Raw genomic sequence first — 24573 nt, 5'->3', positions numbered from 1 at the left:
TGTGTCCTTTCAAAGCCCTTTGTCTACTCACCACCCAGCATTCCACTCTGGAATGTGGACAGAACTCATTTGTGCTGGCAAATTTAATTTAAAAAACAAATTCTGGGTAACACATAATATTAATTGTCCCAAAGATATGCTTACAGAAAATAAGTCTCTGAGCTCTGTCCAAGTTAAATCATGCAGTCACAGCCTCTGCATTACCAAATATTACAAAGTTGATCGAATGTATGCTCAGTCTAAGCATAGAAATTAGCTCATAACCTTTACAATGTAGGAAGTTGTTACCATTATTTCAGCAAATACCTGTACATTAGTTTGTCGCTATGTATTGATGAATGGGATGACCAACTCAGTCTTAACATGTGAAATGAAAACCGGGATAGGATGTGGCAAAGTATAAAACTTAACACCTTCATCAGACACTTACTGCTTAATTTGAAACAACATTTTAAATAAACTTTACTGGGACCTCAGCAAGACACTGCTTGCTCATTTCAAATGACAGATTCTATAAAAAATGTGATAAAATTAGCCAGCTCCATTACGGAGACTCATCTAAAGAACATGGTGGTTAAATGGCCAGTAGCTGGTCTACACTCGTGTTCCCACCATTACTAACATTGGAGCTGCACTGATGGTATAGCAAGTGGTGGGAAACAGCCAAAAGTCATGCCTTGAGCGGAGAAAGATTGTCTCAAGATGTGTATGAAGGAGAAACCTTTTGTCTAACTGTGAGTACGATGGAAAAACTGAGTAGGATAGAAAACCTCGCATCCTTTGCCATTATAATTAATTTGGTGTTAGGCAGCCAATGTGCTTTTCTAAATAGAAACAGATTTGGATATTTAATAATCCTTGTGTGAATTTCACTCATTTACTCTCCCAAACAAAATAACATATCTGAAGTCTAGTCTTTCCTGACCATTTGTAGTAATGGCATGTTTTTGAAAATAATGTGTTGCAGGTGGGTGGGTGGGTGTGTGGCGGGGTGGGGGGGGGAAGAAGGATTAGTTTTGTGGTACACTGTAACTCTGCATTTTTCACATAGGTATTTTATACCAGCATTTCAGCTCATTTGCTGAGTGTATTTTGAGATGATTCATAGAATAAAAATAAAATTATCCCACCTACACTACCTCCTTCTACAAAGAGCTTGTTTTGAATTCTGCCTCATCTATTTGTCCTCAGTGGAGTGCAGAAGGTTAGCAGACACACAAATCTTAAGAGAACACTTTAAAAAAGGAACTAGTGCAATCAAGAGACTTCTGTTTGACCTCTCTCCTTGACAATTTCCAACTATGATGATGATAATCAAGGTTTCACAGGTTTCAAATTCCTGTCAAGTGTAATTTTACGTTGAATTATTTTATATGCTTGACTTTTTACAGTCTGTCTAGACCTTCATGACTGTCACTTAGCAAAACAGAAGCACTATTCATTTTTGACATTCAGAGCAAAAATTTGAAATGAGGCTGTAAATGGTGCATTAAAAACACACTTGTACAAAATTCTGCATTTATACATAGTTTTGTGGGCACAATGGCTGCATGGACATTTTGGCTGACACAACTATTATACCTCATATAAACAGTCAGCATTGATCCACTAGCATGAGTGGATATATTTCCATTGAAGTGAGTGGACTTATATCTGTGTCTGCAGGGGGTACATCTGGCTGCATGTTTGTAACATAGATATTTTCATTTACATTGTGAAATTTTCAAAACATGAAAAAAACAGAATATATAGAATAACTTACATAAGGTTCTGGTGAAACCATCTAAAATACAAGATTGTAGTGCTACTAAATATTGGAAAGTGGGTGGAGTATACTGGCCAACTATTGTGCTGGAACAAAAGTATTAGAAAGTTAAAAATATTTGTATTATTTATTACTGATAAGTAGTTGCTGTGAGGATGCTCAATTTAATATTCTTTCATTGCATAATCACTTTTCTGGGCCTGGGATTTCTTCACTATAGTTCTAGGAGTACTACGACAATTCCAGAACCCTCTTCCTTATCTAGTTACAAGAGTAAAACATGTTTACTTCTAACAAAAATTATCAGTAGGAAAAGCAGTTGATAAACAGGAAACTATAGGATATTTCATGAAACTTCTTGCTGCTTTCACTAACAATCTAAATGCTAAAGCCCAGAAGCGAAGAGAGTAACAAATGGTTACATGGCTTTATTTTAAAAGATGTCACTTTCCACACTCATGCAAGAAATAATAAGATTAAAATAAAACATAGCAAGCAAATATTCTGCCAATAGAATTTCCCTTAAACTGACACATCTTGGCTAAATTCCTGAATAGTTAGGTTTATGTCCAGTACTGCAAGTTTGTAGAAACTTTTTCCCCAGAAAAAGTTGTATTATTCATTTGTTGCATGTGCGCCTAGACTAGATTCTAGATTCATGTGCGCCTAGACTAGACTAAAATGAGTAAAAAATCTGGTGAAATAATAAGAGTTTAAAATATGTCCCATATGAACTCTCTGGATGACACCTACATATACAGTAAATGACGGCAGCTATATACGAGACTGAGAACATATTTTACCAGTGTCTCAGAGATGCATAGTAAAATTGGGTACTACATACTCACTGCAGAGACACATTGAATTCCAATTATGTGAAAATTGCAAATTTTTGCCATATCAGGTTTTTTTTTTTTTAAACCAGCCTTTAAATGCCATTCTACTGTGGGTTTTAAATAGCAATGCAGGGCTGATGGACAGAAGTAGGATTTTTTTAAGCAACTATTGATTAGCAGCTGTTTCACTGCAGCATTTGTATGGGTGCATACAAACACTATGGTTTTAATAGGCTGATTTTATTAAGAGTTTGAATCCTTCCCTTACTCTTCTCTTTAACCTCTCACTCTCCTCTGGCTCTTTCCCCTTGCAATACAAGCATGCACTAGGCTCTCATAAGAAACAAAATAAAAACACACCCTTGACTCTCCACGTGTCTCTGCAACTACCACCCCACTCTCTTCTGCCTTTCATCTCTAAGATTATTGAATGCACTGTCTACAAGTTTTACATGGGAGGGAGGGATAGCTCATTGGTTTGAGCATTGGCCTGCTAAACCCAGGGTTGTGAGCACAATCCTTGAGGGGGCCATTTAGGGATCTGGGCAAAAATTGGGGAATGGTCCTGCTTTGAGCAGGGGGTTGGACTAGATAACCTCCTGAGGTCCCTTCCAACCCTGATATTCTATGATACTTGGAGTTCCTCTCCTCCAGTTCATTCTGAGAGCCTCACATTCTGACCCTTGTCTGTTACTGAAACTACTCTTCCCAAAGTCTCTAATGACCTTGTCCTAGCTAATGTTCAGAACCAGTACTTAATCCTCATCCTTCTTGACCTGTCAGCTCCCTTGACATAACTGTAAATGATCTTCGTGAAATCATATCATCCCTTGGCTTCCATGGCTGTCCTCTACTGGTTCTCCTGCTTCCTCTGTAATCACCCCCTTTGTGTGCCCCATGGAGAATTCTTCTCATGAACCTACCAGCTTTCTGCAGGCATTTCTTTGGTCCCCTTCTCTTCTCCCTCTATGCCTTTTCTCTGGGTAATCTCATCTGCAAACACAATTCAACTACCATCTCTATGCTGACGACTCACAGATCTACCTCTCTGCTCCAGATCTGTCTCCTGTCCAAACCAAACTTTTGACCTGCCTAATATCTCCTTGTGGATATCAACTGTCAGCTCAAGCTCAACATGCCTAAAATAGCACTCCTAATAGTTCCTCTCCTCGCCCACCCACAGCCCTCCCTGCTATCTCCTTAATCACTGTGGACAACACCACCATCCTGCCTGTCACCAAGACCCTTAACCTGGATGTCATCTTCATCTTGCACCTCTCACTATTTCCTCACATCCAGGCTATATCTAAATCTCGTTGCTTCTTTCTGAGTACCTCTCTAATATACAGACCTTCGTATGCATCCACATGCACCCTCCAATCTCTCATCTTGATTACTGCAATATCCTTCCCTCTGGCCTTAACATATGCAATCTTGCCTTGCTCAGATCCATTCAGAATACTGCTGCAAAGACCATTTTCCTAGCCTGTCCCTTGGACAATGTCACCCCTCTGTTTGCATCCCTCCATTGGCTCCTCTTCTCTAGAACATCAAACATAAGCTATTTGTCTTCACTTTCAAGGACCTTCGTGGTCTAGCCCCATTCTAGCTATCATCTCTCATTCAGATCAACTCCAATCTATGATTGGTCCATGATGCCAGCCTACATTGTCCACTTGTTAAATTTTCTAACAAGCACTGTCATGCTTTCTCCCATGCTGTCCCTTACATTTGGGGGGATCTCCCCATAAACGTTCACAAAACTAACTCATTATCCACCATCAAAGCCCTCCTCTATCGCCTCCTTTGCTCTGATGCCTAAAAACACTTGACAACAGTTAGGGTGCTGGTGTGCTGAGCCCACAGCTTATCATGCTAATCAATATTGTCTCATTGTTAACTTGTACTTCCCTATCAGTCTGTCTGTATCCATCTGTTGTATCTTGTCTTGTACTTAGACTATAAACTCTTTGGGGCACGGACTGTGTTTTTTGTTCCATATTTGTACAGCACTTAGCACAATGGGGTCCTGATGCGTGGTACTGAACTGCTACAGTACATAAAGTCACTATATTTTACTTCTCAATGAAGCAGCACAATCGTTTTGAAACCGCATCACTCCTTTATTAATAAAAATTAACAATAATTAATAATCAACTCTTACTGTTCAAAGTGCTGTACAAATATTAATCATGTCAGACAAACATTATTCCCTTTTTTAGATATGAGGAAACAGATTGAAAGTGTTAAATTCATCTAATTGACTATGAACAGCTACTAAGAGCTTATCTACACATAGAAATTGTACTGGTTTAAGTTAAATTATTTTAAAATCTGATTTAGTTAAATGGGTGAAAACTCCTTTGTGGATGGGTATAGCAGTTTAAAGCTCATTATATGGGTTTAGCTAGTGCCTGTAGATCTACAGGTCCAAGAAAGGGGTTCAATCAATTTAAGTGTGTTCACACTCAGAATAGCACTCGTTTAACTGAACTGACTTAAAATCACACCTTTAGTTACCAATGTGTGTGTAAACAAGGTGTAAATAGAGCTTGTTACGAACATACCCATATCTTGGTTGGGAGGGAAAGGATTACCACTCTTTCCTTGAGAAGAACTGCTTACATAGCTACCTGCCCTCACACAGGGATTGCCAGGCATCCCTGTTATGAGTCAAATGTCACCCACCCTTCTCAATGGATGGGGAACTTGTTGGGGCCAGAGGTGATTGGGACAGCTGTAGTTGAATGGGGAAGGAAAACACACACTGAGGTGATGCAGGTGTGTCCCTCCTCTTCAGAGTCGAGTGGCTAGCCTGGGGAAGAAGCGGGGTGATTAGTCCCTTGCCCTCCCCTTTCATTAATTTAAAACCTAGCCCAGGCCGTGTGAAGGCTCCTTTGGCTCCATTCAAGCAGCAGCAAGATTTACTGTTGGACTGGGTTCTTTCCACTTTCCAGATCCTACCGTTTTCTGGATGCCAGAACAAAGAGGAACTGAAGTGGGCTCTGCACCTAGGAGAAACAGCTCCTGGAGAGTAAACAGGCACTCTAGGGCCTCTCCTCCCTGTGTTTGTAGGATGCACTCCAAGTGAGGGGTGTCTGTCTTACCATGGGGATAATACCTCTGTTTCCCATCCTGGCAGCAAAGGTGCACCAGGAGTAGGAGCTCCGCTGGGGGAAGGTTGACAGTGCCTTGCACTCCCCACTTTGTCCCTATTTGCAGGTGAAGGATATGTGGAGCTGCTGCTGCCGTCATGGTCCTGCTGTTGGGACTTGCTACAGTGCTGCTGCCCCACCCTCTCTCCCTGCTCATGAGCAGGGAAGTACGAGGCATGTGGGACACCTGCTACTGTTGATAGTGCAGCAGAAGGCACTTCAGGTGCATGCTCCCAGAGCCATTCAGCTGGGACCCGGCAAGATGTGGTGTCCCCTTCCCTCCCTCCACAGCTCATGGTGGAATGCTGTGGACCTCACGCAGTGGGGAAAGCAGCAGCCACAGAAAGGGACTTGGGGAAGTTGGCAGCTGCCTGTCCCTGCACAGCTATAGTTGGGGCAGGTGCTCCTGGGGGGAAGGGGAACATTGGAGTGGCCAGGTGTTGTAGAGGAGGGTCTTCTCTCTCATGCCATGGATGGCCCCAATCCGGTCTCCTGGATGCATTAACAGGTGGGTGAGAACACCGCTTTATTGGGGGAATTATGGGTTTAGGGTCACCATCCCATGGGGAACAAGATAATCAATTTCCTCAGGCCTTTGGAGTGGATACGAACCATGGGAAGGCTCTGATAAAGATGAAAAGTTGCAGGAGGAAGGGAGCAGGAGGAGAGACCCATCCTGGATTGAGGAACAGACGAGGACAGGGAGATCTCAGCAGATAGGAAGTAGGACCCCAGCTGGGGCCATTCACCTTGGGGCTGTAGACTGCAGATTTCAGCAGTTTGCCCCACTTGACAGGAGAGATCCATTGTTGCTGCCCCACCAACTTTAGATCTTTGGTGTCTGACAGACTTGGGACTAGTTGAGAATTCAGTTGCCCCAAGGACAGGCAGTAATTATATGGCCTGCCTTACAGAGTTCAGACTTTTGAGCTCAGAAAGGACTCCAGCATCTGTGGCCCATCCCTAGGCACCAGGTGGTGAGATATGTGAAGTCACTGGTGCACTCTGGGTTAGCTCTCTCCACCAGTAGCTGGCCTGTCCTTTGGTGAAAGGTTTCCCAGTCCCACACAGAGATTTCATTGTGCAAAATTCTTAGAGGAATGGTTCAGAGGTGACAGACACAGGAGAGAGGACAGGCACTCCATAATCATAGACATTCTTGCAAGGTTATTAAATGCTCTACCCAGCACATGAAGTTTTGGGACAGAGGCCATTTTATTTAAGGCAGCATTTGTTCTGGCCTTTTTTTGGCACTTCTAGGTGCCTCAGTTGGATGCAGACACATCCAGGCAAGCACTGGAATTATCAGATATACATTTGTCACCCACAGCAGAGTTGCTATGCTTAAGGTAGTCTAAAATGGACCAGAATGGAAAGGGGCTTCTGTGGTGTAATGGGAATGTGTGGCTGAATGCCTCTGTCCTGGCCATACAGAGCCAGAAGCCGGGCCCACTGCCTATTCATGGGAATGGTAGCTTCCTTACAAACTACCAGTTTGCTGAGGTAATGAAGAAAGCTTTGGCCTACAGCAAACTCAACTCAGCTAACTTTGGTACACATTCTTTCAAGATTGGGGCAGCAACACTGGCAGCATCGAAAGGTTTTGATTTTTGCAAGGTTCAGGCTATAGGGTATTAGAAAACTAATTGTTACAGGACTTATGTCCACCCCAAGAGAAAGGTTACTGGAAATGGCAATAAGCACAACTAAACCTGTCTGTTTCTGATTCCAAGGGCTATCCAAAGCATAGTCAATGTTTGGACTGTGGGCACTCTATAGAACATGGGGCTCACAAGGTGCTGGCCAGGTCAGCAGGTGGATAAGGGAAACCATGGAAGAAAGAAAAGGAGTATTTGTGCCACCTTAGAGACTAACCAATTTATTTAAGCATAAGCTTTCGTGAGCTACAGCTCACTTCATCGGATGCATCTGTAGCTCACGAAAGCTTATGCTCAAATAAATTGGTTAGTCTCTAAGGTGCCACAAGTACTCCTTTTCTTTTTGCGAATACAGACTAACACGGCTGCTACTCTGAAACCTGTCATCATGGAAGAAAGTGAACCTTGAGGTTACTATGATACTGTTGGAGACTGGTGGTTCTGTGGTCAAGCACAGGGACACTTGTTATAATTGGCCTGAGTTTTTCAGGGATAATGGAGTACATTTGTCAGATGCAGGAACTTAGAAATGTGAGAGAATGAATTGGGCAGGAGCTCTGATACCAGGCATTATGGGTGGACAGGGGCATGACAAAGCAAGCTGCTGGTACCAACCAATGGCAGGTTTTCCAGTTCAGTCAAAATGATTAAAGAATGGTTCATAGAAGTAAAAGATCTGGGATTCTGCTGATGAGCCTTGTGCCCATGGAATAGGGGAAGATACTGTGACCTTCATCAGCCATCTTTAGTACTCTCTCCCCCTCACTGCGGGAGGGGAAGGGAGTGGCAGTACAATACAAAAGAGTGAGTCGAGTCCTAGGGTTAGGCTGAGGAAAGTTTACCCTGAGTTATGCATTGTACGGTAGGAGCCTGACAGATGACTGTATGGATGACAGAGCAGGCGGTGCCCTTCCCTGCATAAAGTTTAATAAAGGTGCAGCTTCCCTGTGTTTGTCCTCATTTGCTGCCATGTCTACATCAGTATGGCTTGGCTGAGCTGAAGTAAGTTACTTTGTCAGGAGAGAGCTATAAGCAGGGTGAGTTTAATAGTTTTTCTGAACTGTGGGATACCTTGAGAACCAGCATCATCCTGGAATAAGGGGATAAGCCTCATTGAAAGAAGCCTTTTGCATTTTATCATCTGAACTCTGGATTCAGTCAGTCTTTTGCCTACATTTAGCTAAATCCCAGTATCCTCTAGCCCTCAGTTTGCCTGTTTTGTCACAATATTACATAGATGCAATTGAAAATACTTTTAAATTGCAAGGCTTAGGTTTAGGGAAAGGAGAGAGAGAGACCTGGCATTTTTCAGTTTCTCTAGGAACCTAAGATTATTTTAAAGGCAGTGGCCCTCAGATTTGCTTTTCATGAAAACGCTAAGCTATATTTAACAGTGGGATAATTCAGACCAGTGTCTCAACACCCTGAAGATTATTTTCAAAAAGCCTTGTGTTTTCTGCTCAATAATAAAATCTTTTCTGATCAATACCCCAAAGCAAAACTAAGAACATTATGATTCAATATTCTGGTAGCCTTGCCCTTATATATTCTTTGTTAGGTCATGTTCTACCATGTTACAGTTGGAGCAGCAGCTCATATTCTAAGCTTAGTTTGGACACTATATTTAAGAAAAAAAAAAGTGAGCTGCACAGGCCACAGCTGATATTCGGTAATCTAGGTCATAATCAAACATGCCATACACATTCATTCTATAAGGGCCCTGTCATAACCATAGGGGTAGCCTAAATTCCTCCTTACCTGTAAGGAGTTAAGAAGATCAAGTAACCTGGTTGGCACCTGACCAAAGAACCAATGAAGACAAAAGATACTTTCAAATCTGCAAGGGGGCGGGAGGAGAGGTTTTGTTTTGGATTCTTTGTTTTTCTGTGCCTTTCGCTCTTGGGACTAAGAGGGACTGGACATCAATCCATGTTCTCCAAATCTTTCTAAACAAGTCTTTCATATTTCAAACTTGTAAGTAACAGCCAGGCAAGGTGTATTAGTTTATCTTTGTTTTCTCAACTTGGTGTAAGAGGAAAAGATGAGGGAAAGTATGACGTGCTAGAAGGCAACGCCATACACGCTGGTTCTAAGGGCACCAGGAGCAACCTCTCTTTCGCAGGTTAAGAGGACACTTGATCATGCTATAAGTACCTACTCTGGGAGAAAACATTTGATTTTAGGTAGTTTTTAAGGGCCTGTTCCACTGAAGAGAATGGGAGTCTTTCCAGTGGCTAGACATTGAAACTATCAACATTCTGATTAGAAACAGGAAGCAACTAACAGTGGGGATAGTCAACCATTGGCATAGTTTACTGAGGGAAGAGGTTGAGTCATTTACATAGAAATTGGATGTTTTTCTAAAAAATATTCTAGTTCATCAGAAGTATTTGGCCTCAAAAGTGTTTACTTACATAAGGGGGAAGAATAAATCCCTTCCACTGCAGGAATTAAGTAAGGGTCAATCTCCATAGTTTATGTTATCCAGGGAATCAGACTAAAATGATGATTGTAGCCTTAAATTCTATGAAATTCTCTGGCTGTATTCGCTGCAATGAATGAGCTCCAAGGATCACTGTGACACTACCCCTGGAGCTTTCTCCCTAAGAAGAGTACTCCACAGTACAGATGGATTCTGCTTTTATGTTAACACATTCTCAGGCTTTGTTATTTTCCAATAGATTCCATTTTAATTGCCGGGGGGATGAAATACACAGTACACTCTTCCTTTCCCCAAGGAGGTCTCCTCACTCCATTGAAAGGTATCTGCAGTGTGTGGAAACAGCAGCTGGGAGGAATGCTGCAGAGATGGTTGACTCCCACCTCTTTCCATGACAATCAGCCGTAGTCTGTTTCTACACTCTCAATTAAACCAATTTAAAGCCAATGAAAATTTGATTAGATCAAACCCATTTGATTAGAAGAAAGTCTTAGCCAAATGGACTTGTAAGTCCTTAAAGTATCCTGTGAGCCAACTGTGATTCAAAGCCACTAGAAAATTGAGGAATTCCCCTTCTCTGGTCCTGCACCAAATGCAGGTTGGCTGAACAAGAGAATCTGTCCCTTAATTTCAAAATTTGGTCAAAATAGATTGTTACTTCCCCTAGAATTTATGTCCCATGCTTTAACATCAAACTGATTTTTGCAAATAAATGATCAACTCCTGAATATGAGGTTTTATAATGGAAAAGCTGTCAAATCCTTAATTCCTGTACCTGAATGGTGGCACTATGATACTATCATTACTTTGCAACCAAAGTGCATGTTTGGCACTGGGAAATTACTACTTTTCAAAGACTTAAGTAATGATTTAGATGTGATGATTATTTGTCCTACTGCTGTTTTTAAAGCAGAATCTATTTCCTGCATTTTTATCTCTTACTATATATTTCTGCTAATGCTGCCTTCTACACAGATGACCCCTCTTTTGTGTTTGTTGCCCACAAACATTCATGCATTTTGACTTTTACTGCTCTAAGCCAATAATAATACAGTACAGGGAAAAGATTCAGTGTATCTCCAGGGAGTTATCCTGTGCAGCGATGTTACATTCACCTTATACAGAAAGCATGCTCTCAAAATTATACATTTCAGCTGGTATTGTTTATATGATGCTTTTACAAGTTACACATCTCTTTACATGTCTCTAAAATCAAACCCATCCATTGTCCCAGTTCCCTAACATGTGCTGTTCCTTCCCTAACTTTGTTTTAGAGGCATTCCAGATACTGGTCCATGCAGACTTCAGTCTTGTAGTAAGACAGATAATGAACATATCTTTATTTTGAGATGTTTCCTATATACCAAAGCTTACTTCAGCTAATGCAAGGTGTTATGGGATATTTAACATAGCGGAACAGGAGTACAGTAAATTTGGCCAATATAACTATTATATTATTTGTGCTTAATGAAAACATGGTGCAGATAACAATATTATTAATATGATGCATGCACTTGCCAGCATATATTGGTCAACACTAATTATTACTATGGGTATTACTATGCTTAGATTAATCTACACAAGATTATTAAAATTAATCACATAAGTGATGTCAAAGTCAAATAATTCTGAATGAAGGCATCCACAATTACTATTGTGAGTCTCTATGGTTTTATGTAAGGATTATCCTGAACAATCTATCTTTAAAAAAATATGTGACAATCGCAGTCTATATCAACACATTACAATGCAGGATTTATGGCCAACCTGAAGCTAGTATAGAGTCAGTTTAGCCCAGCAGAATATATACAGTCCAAAATTAAACCTAGAGGAGGGCAGAGAACTAATAGTGTTAACAAATTAAGACCTTGTTTATCCCAAGAGGAGGAGGGGAACTGAATGCAGCTTTCACAATGCCTTTAATGTATGTAAAGCTTTTAGATATGATCATCTCTGAATACATGTCTGTAGACAAATAATTATTTCCAAGCTTACCACACCAGCCCAATGGCAGAATGGACATTTTGAGATCCAGGCTTTACCTCTCAGTGGAACTTATAGTTTGTATTCCATCTTCATCCTCAGACAGTATTTCTGGACCTGTTACTATTCCAGAAATACTGATTTACCAAAGCTGTGATGTTATTCCCAAATGTACTGTACCACAAGGAGCACATTAGACACTAGGCAGTAAAGTACCTTTAAACTAAGCCTTGTAAAACTGTGTTAAGAAACACTTTTTAAAACTTCTGTTTATGGGGAGGTAATGTATAAAACACAGAAAGTGTACCTATAAACCTGTAGAAGGAATATAAAGTAAATATATCCCATATACTATTCATGGGGGAATTCTGCACCACAGTGTGTGCTCAGAATTCATGCCCTAAGCAGATTTCTTTGCTTTCTCATCATTTGCTGCAGGGAAGCAAAGGAAAGCCTCAAGAGTGGTCACGCATCCTTCCCCAGCAGTGCAGGCGCGTCATTTCCAGCCCGGAGAAGTCAGCAGAGAGGCAAATCATGGGGGTGGGAAGGGCTGGAGGTGCCCATGGGTGTAGATGGGGTAGAAGGCAAACAGAGGCATGGGGGGGGGATGTGTGAGGTCATGTACCACTAACTGCTTATTCTGAGAGTGAAGAGCTGCCCAGGTGAGGGAGGGTGCCGCTGGGCTCCTTGACTCTGTAGCTGCACATTGCCTCCTGGGTCCTAGTGCCAGTCTTCTTCTATGTGTGCTGGGCACCATCCTGTTTTCTATACAAGGGTGAGTGCCTGCGTGGGGCAGGGCAAGGGGGGCGGGGTGGGATGGAGGGAAGAGACAGTGGGGAATGAAGGGGGATGGGATAGGGCAGGGGGAAGGGGATGTGGGAGTGAAGGGAGAGGTATGGGGCAGGGGACAGTGGGGAGAGGAAGGGGGGATGGAGCACTGGGGAGAGGATGGGGCAGTGGAATGGGATGAAGAAGAAAATAGGGTAGAGGAATGGGGAGAGCGGGAGTCTGGCATGTGGCATCCCCTTAGCAGCAGCAGCATCTGGGGCTCCCCCGTTAAGCAGGCCCATTGGACCCCCACACTAACGAGTCCCCCCAAACCCAGACCCCCCCCATGCTGTGCCCCAACTATCTCCACCTGGATGCCACTGCAGAGTCCCATTACCCCTGCACCCAGAACCCCTGTGCATCCAGATCCCCAATGAGATGCTTGCACACAGACTGCCCCACACAGAATCTTGGGTTGCCACCCTCCAGGATTGTCCTGGAGTCTCCTGGAATTAAAGATTAATCTTTTATCAAAGATTATGTCATGGGATGAAATCACCAATAATTTGTCCAACCAAAGTTGGCAACCCTAAGAAAACCCTCTCACCCCACACCTGGATTCCCCCCCCCCCACACACACACACACTAATCTCCTCCACACTTGGATCCTGCTGGGCTGAGCCTGCCTACCCATACCTGGTGCACCTGGAATTTAGGACAGGGTCTGGGGTGTTTCTGAGGCAGGCCCAGCCCTTGTGTTGTGTCAGGGTCACATGCAGCCTCACCGCTGAGTCCCTGTTCCAGGGGAGGTCTGCAGGGTGATTTCCCACCTCTGTGCAGCCAGTGGCCTGTGCTGGAGCATGCCACATTTATTTTTTGACAAATTAAATTCGCAGAATTTAAAAATATTGTGTGCAGAAATGTTTTAAACATTTGTATTTACTTTTTGGTGCAGAATTCCCTCAGGAGTAATATAGCAATCTGAGGTGAAAACTCAATTCCTGATCTGTAAAAATGTCACAAGTTTCTGGATTTAGGATCAGCCATACTTGCATCCCACACAATGATATTTTAAGCAAACAGACACATTTCAACATTAATTTCTAAAAGAATGAGCTTGTAAATATTAGAGGATGGACATTTTGAGTTAATCACAAAACAATGAAAAAGGTCAAAGTGGTGTTATTTACTAAACAGTTCTGTTTCCACATTCTTGTGTCGAAAATTGCTGGAAGAGAAAGACATGTACAAAGCTAAACATCTCATGATAATGAGATATAACAACATTCAGTATTCTAACCACTTTACTAACAAAGGAAATAGCGTTCCCTTCAAATTCTTCCCGCTCCCACCCCTTTCTCTGTCAATCTGATCTCATAACAAATAATATGAAAAAAAGACTGTCTTTGAGAGTTGTTATCATCCTTCCTAGCTTCTTTAATTAAACATAACTGACAGCGATAATAAGAATGGTAACTGGGGTTAGGTAAATTCCACCTAGAACATTATTACAGAGAAAAATAACAGGCAGCTATTGACTATAAGGTAGCTATAAGTCACTACTGGATGAATGACTTGGTCACTCTCCATAACTTAATTAATTTAAAAAAACCCAACACTGCACATTTTATTTTACAACACCTTAAACCTAGCTGCACTGTTCAAAATCAAATTAAAGGAAGAGTCTCTGACACATCAACTAATTACTGATTAATCCTGGGTCTATACATACGATTTGATCATGATTTCATTTTCCAAGGGTGTAAGAAAAATGCCATGTTTCATTACGCTTGATTGCAAAATGAGAGAGATAAGTGTGAAATTATTTTTAATGGAATCCACTTGCTCATCTCTCAAGACGCACTTACCCACGATTATATGTGCACTTTGAAGTTTCTACATTGATTGTCACTCACTGTCTAATTAAATCTAAGACAATGAATGTCTCTCAATAAGATTAGGGCTATTATTTTTTATGTGTCATGATGACATTTTGATCCATGTTTCAGAAAAGATGTGTGGTGTTCTACTTACCTAAAATCTTGCCAAGTACAAGGGATTTGATTGCATTGAATTCTGTACCTGAAGACAGAATGAATTGCATCCTTTCATTCTGGTTAATCTGCAAAATTGTTCAGTGAGAAACAGAAGTAGCATAATGGAAAAGAATTCAGTTGGGATGTGTAGGTAGGGGAAAGAATGAGAAAAGGTGAAAGAAAAAGAGGAGAAAAGAACAACTTGTCATTCATACCATAAAGGCTAGGATAGCAATACTAAAAAGTGAATCACCCATTAAAAGGCAGATAATTTTATAAACAACATGGTATAACTTCTTCAGAACACTATGATTGTGGCTGAGATACATTTAAGCATTCCCACCTTAGTATACAATTCTTCTTTTTCTAAACCATTTACATAACGCCTTTGTATTCATCTATAGGCAGAATATAATTGGTAAGCCCTGTGAAGAGATGCATAAGGCTTTTTAAAAAAAAAATAAAAGCTTTCACTTATCTCAGAATGAAACTTTAAACATGAAACAATTAAATGTTATGCAGTGAATGCTGTGCTCCCAGAGCCATTACATAAATTGCTTGCCTTGAAATGCTGGTGACAGTGCATAAGTGCATCATCCAGTTCTTATCCAAATATATTATTTGATTTGTAACATTCAGAATCATCAACATTTATTTTACAATAGGGCCTTTTTCCAATGCCAGTTTCTACAAATACGAATTGTGTTAGCTAATCTTCCAGTTTCCCTAGAAACCATGAATCAACGTAGATACAAAGACATTTTCCTAGCAAGTTTTTCCCTAGTCTTAAAGCAAGTGCTGAGCAAATAAGAAAATAAGGGGTTCAGGTACTCATCTTTGAAAACCAGACCAAAAACTTTGTTTTAAATTATTGTTAAATTGCTACAGTGCATTAGTACTGCTCTCTTGTACCCTCATTAAAATAAACAAAACAATTGACAACTTTTATCTGTTGGGGCAATTAGTTGAGTGTTCCACATTCACACAATCTAGGTTGAACTAGAAAATATTTCATTGCCGACTGAAATGAAATGAGAAGGTGGAAGTGACCTTTTAAAACAGACAAGGTGAATGTCAAAGGGATCTTTTAGCCTAGACTCTCACTTTTCAGCAAGAGTCTGTCGTGTTTTGCTTTATTTCCTTGAGATATTAAATTACAATTTATGTTAGAGGTACTCCTTTTATTGCATTTATTTATTTCATTTTGCTTTGGGTCTTGTTCCATTTGATGACAACCCACTTTTTCGCTTAACTGAATTACCTCTACAAAGAGCATTTCCTCCTCCCTGTTAATCTTGATATGGTGAAGCAGCCCGTCAGCCATGCTTTTGACACTGATGCTAAAGACATCCGGATCTTGATGGCTATCTAGCTTGTACCTAATCTGTAAACTTCCTGAAGGGATGGAGTAAGATATTTTAGTTTCAGAACTAAGGTATGTACAAAATAGCTAGTGTAGATCATAAAAACAATACTTCTTCTTTTGAGACATGCATAATATGAAAAGTTGTACAAATGTCTGATTAACTTAAAGGAACAGCTTAAATAACAGAGAAATACAAACATGAAATGAAAGAAAGAAAGAAATAGAAACAATGACTGGAAACAGTGGTTGGTCTGGATTACAAAGTTAAGATATGCCAGTGCACAGCAAATTTCCACTATGTAGCCTCATAAAAGAGTTAATGTTGCAGTTCATATCAACAGTGGTGCCTCAAATATAAGCCATAATACAGGGGAGAGAAAACTACGGCCCGCAGGACAGATCTGGTCCATCAGGGCTTTCAATCTGGCCCATGGGATTGCCAGCCCCGTGGCGCAGTGGGGCTAAGGCAGGCTCCTTGCCTGCCCTGGCCCCATGCCGCTCCTGGAAGCAGCTGGTACCTTACAGCCCCTAGGCGCAGGGGAGCCAGAGGGCTCCATGCACTGCCCTTGCCTGTAGGCACTGCCCCCCGCTGCTCCTATTGGCTGGGAACCACGACCAATTGGAGCTTCAAGTAGTACCCGCAGGTGAGGGCAGCAGGTGGCGGAGCCACCTGCCACACCCCAGCCCCAGGTGCCACTGCTGGACATGCTGGCCACTTCTGGGAGCAGCACGGAACTAGGGCAGGCAGGGAGCCTGCCTTAGCCCCGCTGCGCGCTGCTGCTGCCCCGGAGCCGCTTGAGGTAAGCAGCGCAGGGCCAGAGCCTCTACCCTGAACCCCTCCTGCACCCCGCACCCCAACCCCGTGCCCTGAGCCCTCTAACCCCCTGCCTTGAGCCTCCTGCTGCACCCCTCCTGCACCCCAACCCCCTGCCCTGAGCCTCCTCCTGTACTCCGCAGTCCCTGCTGCACCTCAACCCCCTGCCCTGAGCCCCCAACTCTGACCAAAGCCCCCTGCTGAACCCCTCCTGCACCAACCCCATGCCCTGAGCCTCCTCCTGCACCCTGCACCCCTCCTACACTCCAACCCCTTGCCCTGAGCTCCTTGCTGCACACCACATCGCCTCCCACACCCCTCACTCCCTCCCGCACCCCAACCTCTTGCCCCAGTCCTACATTCATGGCCCTACATACAATTTTCCCACCCAGATGTGGCCGTTGGGCCAAAAAGTTTTCCCACCCCTGCCATAATATCTAGCACGGTTCATGAACCAATAACTGCTTTACAGCCTCTAAAACTCATAGTGATTGATCATTTGGTAAGATCGGGAATAAAATCATGATATTCTCTTACACTGCGATCAGTGTAATAGCTCTGTTCCTGTTTATCAAATGATCTGAGCATAGTGGTTTTAAGAAGTGACAGAGCTTAGGACCTTATGCTTCAGAACACAGACCTACACATCATTTGAGCTGGAGAACCTCTATTAGCTGTAGAAGTAGGGCTTTTTATCGAACAGAAAGCAATACAAGTCCCAAACACTTGAGCAGGTCTAATTTATCTATTTTCTGAAGGGCAGTGGTATAACATTAGCCAATGTATTGTGTAAGGCAGACAAAATACTTAGAATTAGGAAAACTAGAGAAAAGATTTGAAAACAAGGATACTGGACAAAATTAATTGCTGGCCTAAATGGGCACAGCTCCACTGACTTCAACTAACTTATGTCCATTTTAGCCAAAAGTATATTTGGCCAACTGTATTAGCTTGCAAAAATGTCTTGGGTCTAGCATGGCATAATATGAAATTAAGATAAATACACTGTAATACTGATTATCATAAAACTACGTGCTTCTATGCTTTGGAAGAATGTTATAGTAAACATCTGTCAAGCCTAACCAGACAGTTTATGTCAAAATAAGCAAAGAATTTAATTTAGGATATTTTTATATATTACCAAAGGGTTTCCAGCATTAATCAAACAAATACTTATTTCCTACATGGATTAAACAAATACTGTAGGAAGAAATCATTTAAATCATGTCTTGCTGCAATACTTTTTCATGGGGAAAGCATTAATTTTTTGGCTTTGCTGAAAAATAAATCTTGCACCTAAAGAAAGTGACAATGGGAAAAACATCCTTTGGTTGGGAGTCAGGTCTGAGAATCAGAAGACATTCTAAGATGTTACGATAGCTCTGAAATTCAGTTGTCCTTTTATTCATTTGGTTTTGTTGCTGTTGTTGAACACTCACCGTTTTTGGCAAGAATAACTGAGAGATACTCCTTGTAGAAGGAACTCACATAAAGCAGTAAGCTTGGGGTCCGTGTTGTCCGAAAGGTAAACGTAATCACCTCCCTGATCAGAGTCATGTCAGCGTAGAAAGAAGAAGCATGAGAACTGGAATTTTTAGCTAAGGTGTAATATTCTTGAAAATTGTACACCACTGAGGTGCCAGCTCCAAAATAGGCAGAAATCTCTGAAACAACATGTAATTCAGTTTTGTTAACATCCTGCAATCAAATATTAAGGATTTTCTTTTTTTACAGAAAGGATTTTTAAAATATTCATAGCTACTATGATTAAACTGGAAAAGAAGTATCTGTAGCACTGTTGATCAGCATGGTAGATAAGAATATGGGCCAGGATTGCCCTCTCCACAACCAATCCACACATAGAGGGGACCCTCTACACACAAATTTCCCCTTCCTTGTGAAAGTGTGTGTGTTCAACCACTTCTGCTGTACTATCCTGCCTTCCTTCAGACTGTGTGTAGGGTGCTCTCTGATTTAGGATTTGATGTTGGAGGAGGGGGCAGAGTGGATAGGATGGGGCACAGACTGTCCCCCTTCAATTACCTGGTACAGATAAAACAGATTGGAGCTATCTTCTCTTTTCCACATAGCCCTCAGACCTCGGAGATATTTTGGACAGTACCATGACCCATAAGAGTAAAGTGACCTGGTCCATGGTATTTTTGATATAGTCTGGAGATTAAGAAAGCCTATTACTGTAGATCATCCAGTGGTTCCAGGTGCAGCATAGAATTAGTCCCTACAGTATACAGGCTAATGTTACCTTGTTTCATTTAAAACTTCTCAATCAGTGAGGTTTAAAATCCTAAACAGGATAAAGAGCCTTATCTTGCAAATCTAATTACTACTGTGTACTTCCATGGACTTCACAGGACTGGATCTGTCTTTCTTTGTCATAAATATTTAAAATGGATTTTGCTAAAAAGTTCATATTTCCTTTTACAGTGTATTATTTCTCCAGTTTAAGAACTTAATAATAGTTAGGTGACATATTTTGGGAAGTTACTTAAAAAATAAAAGTAAATGAAACATCAGGTGAAATAATGCAATAGAAATTTCAGCTTTACAACTCTTACTATTAAGAAATAAATTTACCATGTACTGAAGGTTTTATATAAAAGCAGATAATTTCTCAAAATTGGGTTCTATCCACTCCCTTTGCAGTTTCTGAGTATATGTGACTCCTTTACTGCTAGGTGTGTTTATGAGGATGTATTGGCTCCCAAATAATAGGAGTGGGAGGCGCACATGGAGCTCCATTTCTGCTTCTTTGGCCTGACCATGTGAAAGTGAGTGTGATCACTGATAATGATGGGAGTTGAGGTCACTCAGCACTTTGCAGAAGACACTCAACACCTTGTGGGAACAGGCCCTTCATTTTTAGCTGGCTAATAGGATTATTAAAAAATAACAGAAGTATTATTTGGATTATTTTATTACTAAAAAATCAAATCTGTGGCCTTCTAATTGACCATCAATGCCACAATGAATGGAAAATGTGAACAATTGTGGGCCCATTCATATTCCCTGGATCTACACGCAATGGGAGCTATTTAGCTCTCTCCTTCAGGAAAAAAACATAATTAGACCTTCCCCTTCTCCCCACCCATATTTAACACCCCTTCTGAAATTTGGATTTGGAGGATAGAAATTAAGTAGTTTGTTGATTGACCTTAAAAATACCTACCCTAACTATAATCTTATAAAAGGAAACCAGAAACACTGAAAAATGTGATGGCGTCTTTAACACACAACTCCCTCCCTCCCCCCACGCCCCTCAAAAAAGCACCCTAGACTAAAATGCCCACATGCCCTACTTTCATCATGTACCAAGATTACCTGGCTAAACTATTTTGACTTCCTTTTGAAGCTCTCTGGTTCATTATCTGGAAGGTGCAGACAAACAGTTTTCTAAGCCCTCTTCGCATAAGCAAAAGGCATTACCACAGCTAGCAGTTGTAATTTTTTATTCTAATAGCAGGGAAGGTTACTGATGCTCTCAAGTAATGTGAGTATCAGCTTTAAAAAGTACATACTGAATATAATCCTTTGGAGACCCATAACAGGGTTTAAGTGAACTATTCACTGGCTCTGCAGAAATATAGCTGAAAGCATATTTTTCTACATTAAATAAAGGTGAATTAAAAAGACATTTTTGCAAATAGAAGTTTGAAGTGTACAGACATATCTTTTCAGATAGTGGCATACAGCTTGCTCCAGATTGTAGGAGTTGGGATAGTTTGCAAGGATTATCATTTTCAATTATTCATAATGCCAGAAGAGATCATTTTATAATCAATACTCAGTAGTTACATGCTTCCACATGTGACAGATTTACTATTTATGCTTGCCTTTCTTACAGAATGGCCCAGTGTAAGCAGAGAAAGTGCAGTCACAAGAGAATCCATTGTATTTCTCTCTACATTTTCCTCCATTGTGACACAGGTTACCGTAGCTGCTACAATGTCCAGGACAACCTGGTTCAACTCCTGGAGTTATTTTTGCTCTCTCTTCCAGGTCCAGGGCTATTCCATTTAACTGCAAAGAACGAATACATCCTAGAAATCCTTTCTGCCTGGATGCTGTTCCACCTGAAATAAATCCATATGAGCTTTTTAAATTAAAAAGAATGGATGTGTAAGAGCCTCTATGTTTTACAGCCCCAAACATTCCATTATGGTCTATGCATGTGCAAATATTTATAAGCAACTCTGAATGTATATCTTGATTTTTGTTTTTGTCAAGTAATTACAACAAACTCTTGAAGCTTTTTATTGAAGGAAAAGATTTTGCACAATAAAAGATACCAAGCAAAGGTACAGTGTTTTAATTCACAGAAGAGGAATATGTGGGCATTAGATTTAAAAAAAAACCAAAAAAACGATCGACAACACCTCTATGTGAGGATAGGAAGTATGGGCCCCAGCCTGGGACCTGGCAGACCGATAATCAATTCCCTGCTCTGCTGCAGACTTCCTGTGTGACTTTGACCAAATCACTTAGATTCTCAGTGGCTCAGTTCTCCGACTATAAAATGGGGGGAGTACTTCCGTACCTCGCAAAGGTGTTGTGGGTATGAATACATTAAAGACTGTGAGGTCCTTAGGTGTGGGGGTCATATACATACTATAGATAGATAATTTGCTCTTCTCTTTAGATTTCTCTGTGTCCTGACTTTTCTATATTTGTCCTTAAGACTGTAAACTCTTTGGAGCAGAGATCATCTTTACGTGGAGCACTGAACACACTATATGGTGCAAAGAGCCCTAAAGTTAGAGAATCTGGCCTTTGAGGAATTCCTCTAGTACAGATGGCATGCAAGGTGCTTCCCTGGCAAAAGGAGTTTGGAGTGCCTCTGGCTATTCCTGGCTGACAGAATGGCCCCTTTGGGGCTACAGGCAGCCAGGTAAAAGTAAGGGTAGTTCTGAGGCTGTTCTAACTTGTGCTAGGAGCTGAAGTGGTTCCCAGCTAGCCCCAGAATAGGGAAGGTATGAAGGTGGCTAAACAACTTCTCCCTCTACAGCCCAGATAGTGCAGTGAGAGGAGCTAGGCTACATCCATTGGACTTGGGCTTTCCATTTATTTTCCATTATCATGACAGTCTTACTTTCCTGCTAATAAGCTTTTTAAGTGGAATATAGCCACTATTTTAATGCCCGATCCTCTATTTTTTCCATATATATAAATACCATTGACTTTAGTGGGCTTACTAAGCAAGGAGCGCTATTAGAACTCAGCCCTTTGTTTCTATCAGTGGATTCATCTAAATATTTAGTTACTGAAAGCCTTCAGTCAGCAGTCTTTTATGTCAACATAAATATTCAGTTGTCACTGCGGCTAGAGCTTTAACAGATAAATACAGTCTTTAGCATTCTCAGCTACAGCTGAAAAAAGAGGGGAAAAAAAGCCTAAGAGAAACCTGGCTACTGTGGTTTTTAGTCCTTTGATCTTACTTACAAATCTTCCTTTGTGGTCTCATATTTGATTGACATTGTTTCTGTATGGTATGTCTCCTGACAGCTAACATCTTATTCATTATGATATTCAGAGACATGAGGCAATCTACAATTCCTGTGAGAACAATACTTGCCGATTGTTAATAATTTCTGGTTTAACACGCATCTAGAATTAGCTTCCTTTAAAAAGCAAAGATGGCAAGTACCATACAAGTCCAATATCGTCTGCAATTCTTATACATTTCCAATTTTATTTTTAGTTAAAATCCTAGATCCAATTTTTCTCAAATGTCTTTTTTTTAATGATTCTAAGAACATATTTACTTCCTCCTTTGAAGAATTTTGGAGCTTTAGTGGAAAAGCTTGATTTTAAGTGTCCATAAAGCAGCATGGGACAGATGTGGGTTTTAGCTAATGAGTTATTTATAACAAGAGCTGCACACGCACAATTTTTTTTTTGGGGTGTGAATTATTTTTACAAAGTTATTAGGGTTTTCTCCCATCACAGTTAGAAATTTGGAGGAAAACTTTAGTCGAAATTTCATCAACAACTCTACTCAATGCATATGAGAAACAAATACAAAAAAAGGCCTTAAGTATGAATTAAACTTTATAGTATCCCAGAAAGATAACTCTTACCTATATACTGCTTTTATGTCTTTTTAATGTTATATACTACAATACTACATCAAATATGTAACACTAGTGCAACACTAATTTGAATGCTTGTTATTTATATACTATCCAAAGTGTATGTACTTTACAACAAATAAAGGATAATGTTTCTACTCTGAGATTACAATTTTAATACACAAGAAGATGACTCAGGGGTAATTATGACAGTTACTATGCAAATAAGTTGATACATTAATAAGGATTGCCTCTGCTAACGCCATTCTTAAACCTCTGATATCCACTGTTAACTAGATGTTTTCACTGGCCTATACAGGTTCAAAAAGTAATGACAGATTGTACAGTTAATACAAATAAACAAATAAAAAAGTTTGATTATCCCTCCCCAAAGAAAAATGTCATTTAGTCTACCAACTAACAGAAAATAATTTAAAAAAAATCAACCTGATCACATGAATAAGCTGGGAGTTGTTGAAAAGTTACAGTAACCTACAGACTGAGTTAACTGTAAAGCAAAATAAATTACAGAGTCACATTGAGACATATGATATAATTAAAGCCAGAAAACATAGACATTAGCTAAAGGTAATTAATGAGTGTCAACAAAATTTTCTGAAGCACAAACATTCACTGTATCAGATGTGGAAAAAGCATTTGGGCAAGTAAAGTTTTAGATTGGTCAAGCTCTAATAAACCATTCATATTCCCTCAAACTTTTACTATACCATTTGGATATTATAAATTTAAGCAAATGCCACTTTGTATACTTCTGCTCCAAAGAGTAATTGCAAAAATCTTTGAGGGACTGCAAGTATAATGGATGATGTTTCCATTTAACCCAAGGACCTAAAACAAAAGGAATTAGCAATTTTTTCACAGAGCAATAATAAAAATAATAATAATAATTAATAAGACATCTTACACTGTAACTAAAAAAAAATTAAATGCTGTTATAACAGAAGTTATCCATATGTTAGACCTAATTTGAATAAAGCAAGCCAGACTGCTTATTCAGATTTAAAAAAAAAAAAATTTGACCTGCTTACCCCACAATATGAGATGGGTCTAAAGACATTTATGCAGGTGAGAAACTATTTGGCTAAATTAATTATAGATCTCTCCACTCAAAGGTCAATAAGCTCATAAGTGAATTGCTGAACAATGACATTGACTGGCACTGGCATAAACAGGTATTTAAACAGTGAAAAATACTGGTCACCAATCTACCAATTTTACAGTGGCATGAGTTATCAGGGATTCATTATCAGTATGTGCCTCTTCTGGAGGACAAGATTCATGTCTTACAAGGAAGAGTTTCATTTGTATTAAGTAACAAACAATTCAGAAAAGAAGTTGCACTTCTTAGGTTGGTTCTCTTAAATTTCACCAGTATATGTACAGGAGACCTATCCTCCATGATATAATGTTATATGTTTTGCTTTTCACATCAATCTCTGGCAATGAGTTCCACAGGCTGACTCTGCGTTGTGTGAAGAAATAGTTCCTTATGTTTGTTTTAACCCTGCTGCCTATTGATTTCATCGGGTGACCTCTAGTTCTCGTGTTATGTGAAGGGGTAAATAACACTTTGCTATTTATTTTCTCCACACTATTCATGATTTTTTAGACCTCTATCGTATTCCCGCCTAGTCATCTTTTCTAA

General features: G+C 40.5%; 1 protein-coding gene across 6 annotated transcripts in view; it reads right to left on the bottom strand.

Moving 5' to 3' along the window:
* Window positions 1-24573, bottom strand: part of CNTNAP4 (contactin associated protein family member 4) — a 310896-nt gene that overhangs the window by 12019 nt on the left and 274304 nt on the right. For 5 of the 6 annotated variants that reach the window (XM_073344935.1, XM_073344938.1, XM_073344940.1 and 2 more), the window contains 4 exons: window positions 20673-20912; window positions 18261-18485; window positions 15903-16036; window positions 14640-14727 (listed from right to left, as the gene is read on the bottom strand). In XM_073344935.1, coding sequence (XP_073201036.1) covers window positions 14640-14727; window positions 15903-16036; window positions 18261-18485; window positions 20673-20912 — 687 coding nt within the window. Of the gene's footprint in view, window positions 1-13264; window positions 13834-14639; window positions 14728-15902; window positions 16037-18260; window positions 18486-20672; window positions 20913-24573 lie in introns of those variants that run through there. The other variant, XM_073344939.1, reaches the window with a different exon arrangement.

Source organism: Lepidochelys kempii, chromosome 5 (genome assembly GCF_965140265.1).
Source record: "Lepidochelys kempii isolate rLepKem1 chromosome 5, rLepKem1.hap2, whole genome shotgun sequence".
In the NCBI taxonomy this organism is placed as follows: domain Eukaryota; kingdom Metazoa; phylum Chordata; order Testudines; family Cheloniidae; genus Lepidochelys; species Lepidochelys kempii.
Note: the sequence above shows the minus strand (reverse complement) of the source record. Positions and strands in the feature narration are given on the sequence as shown.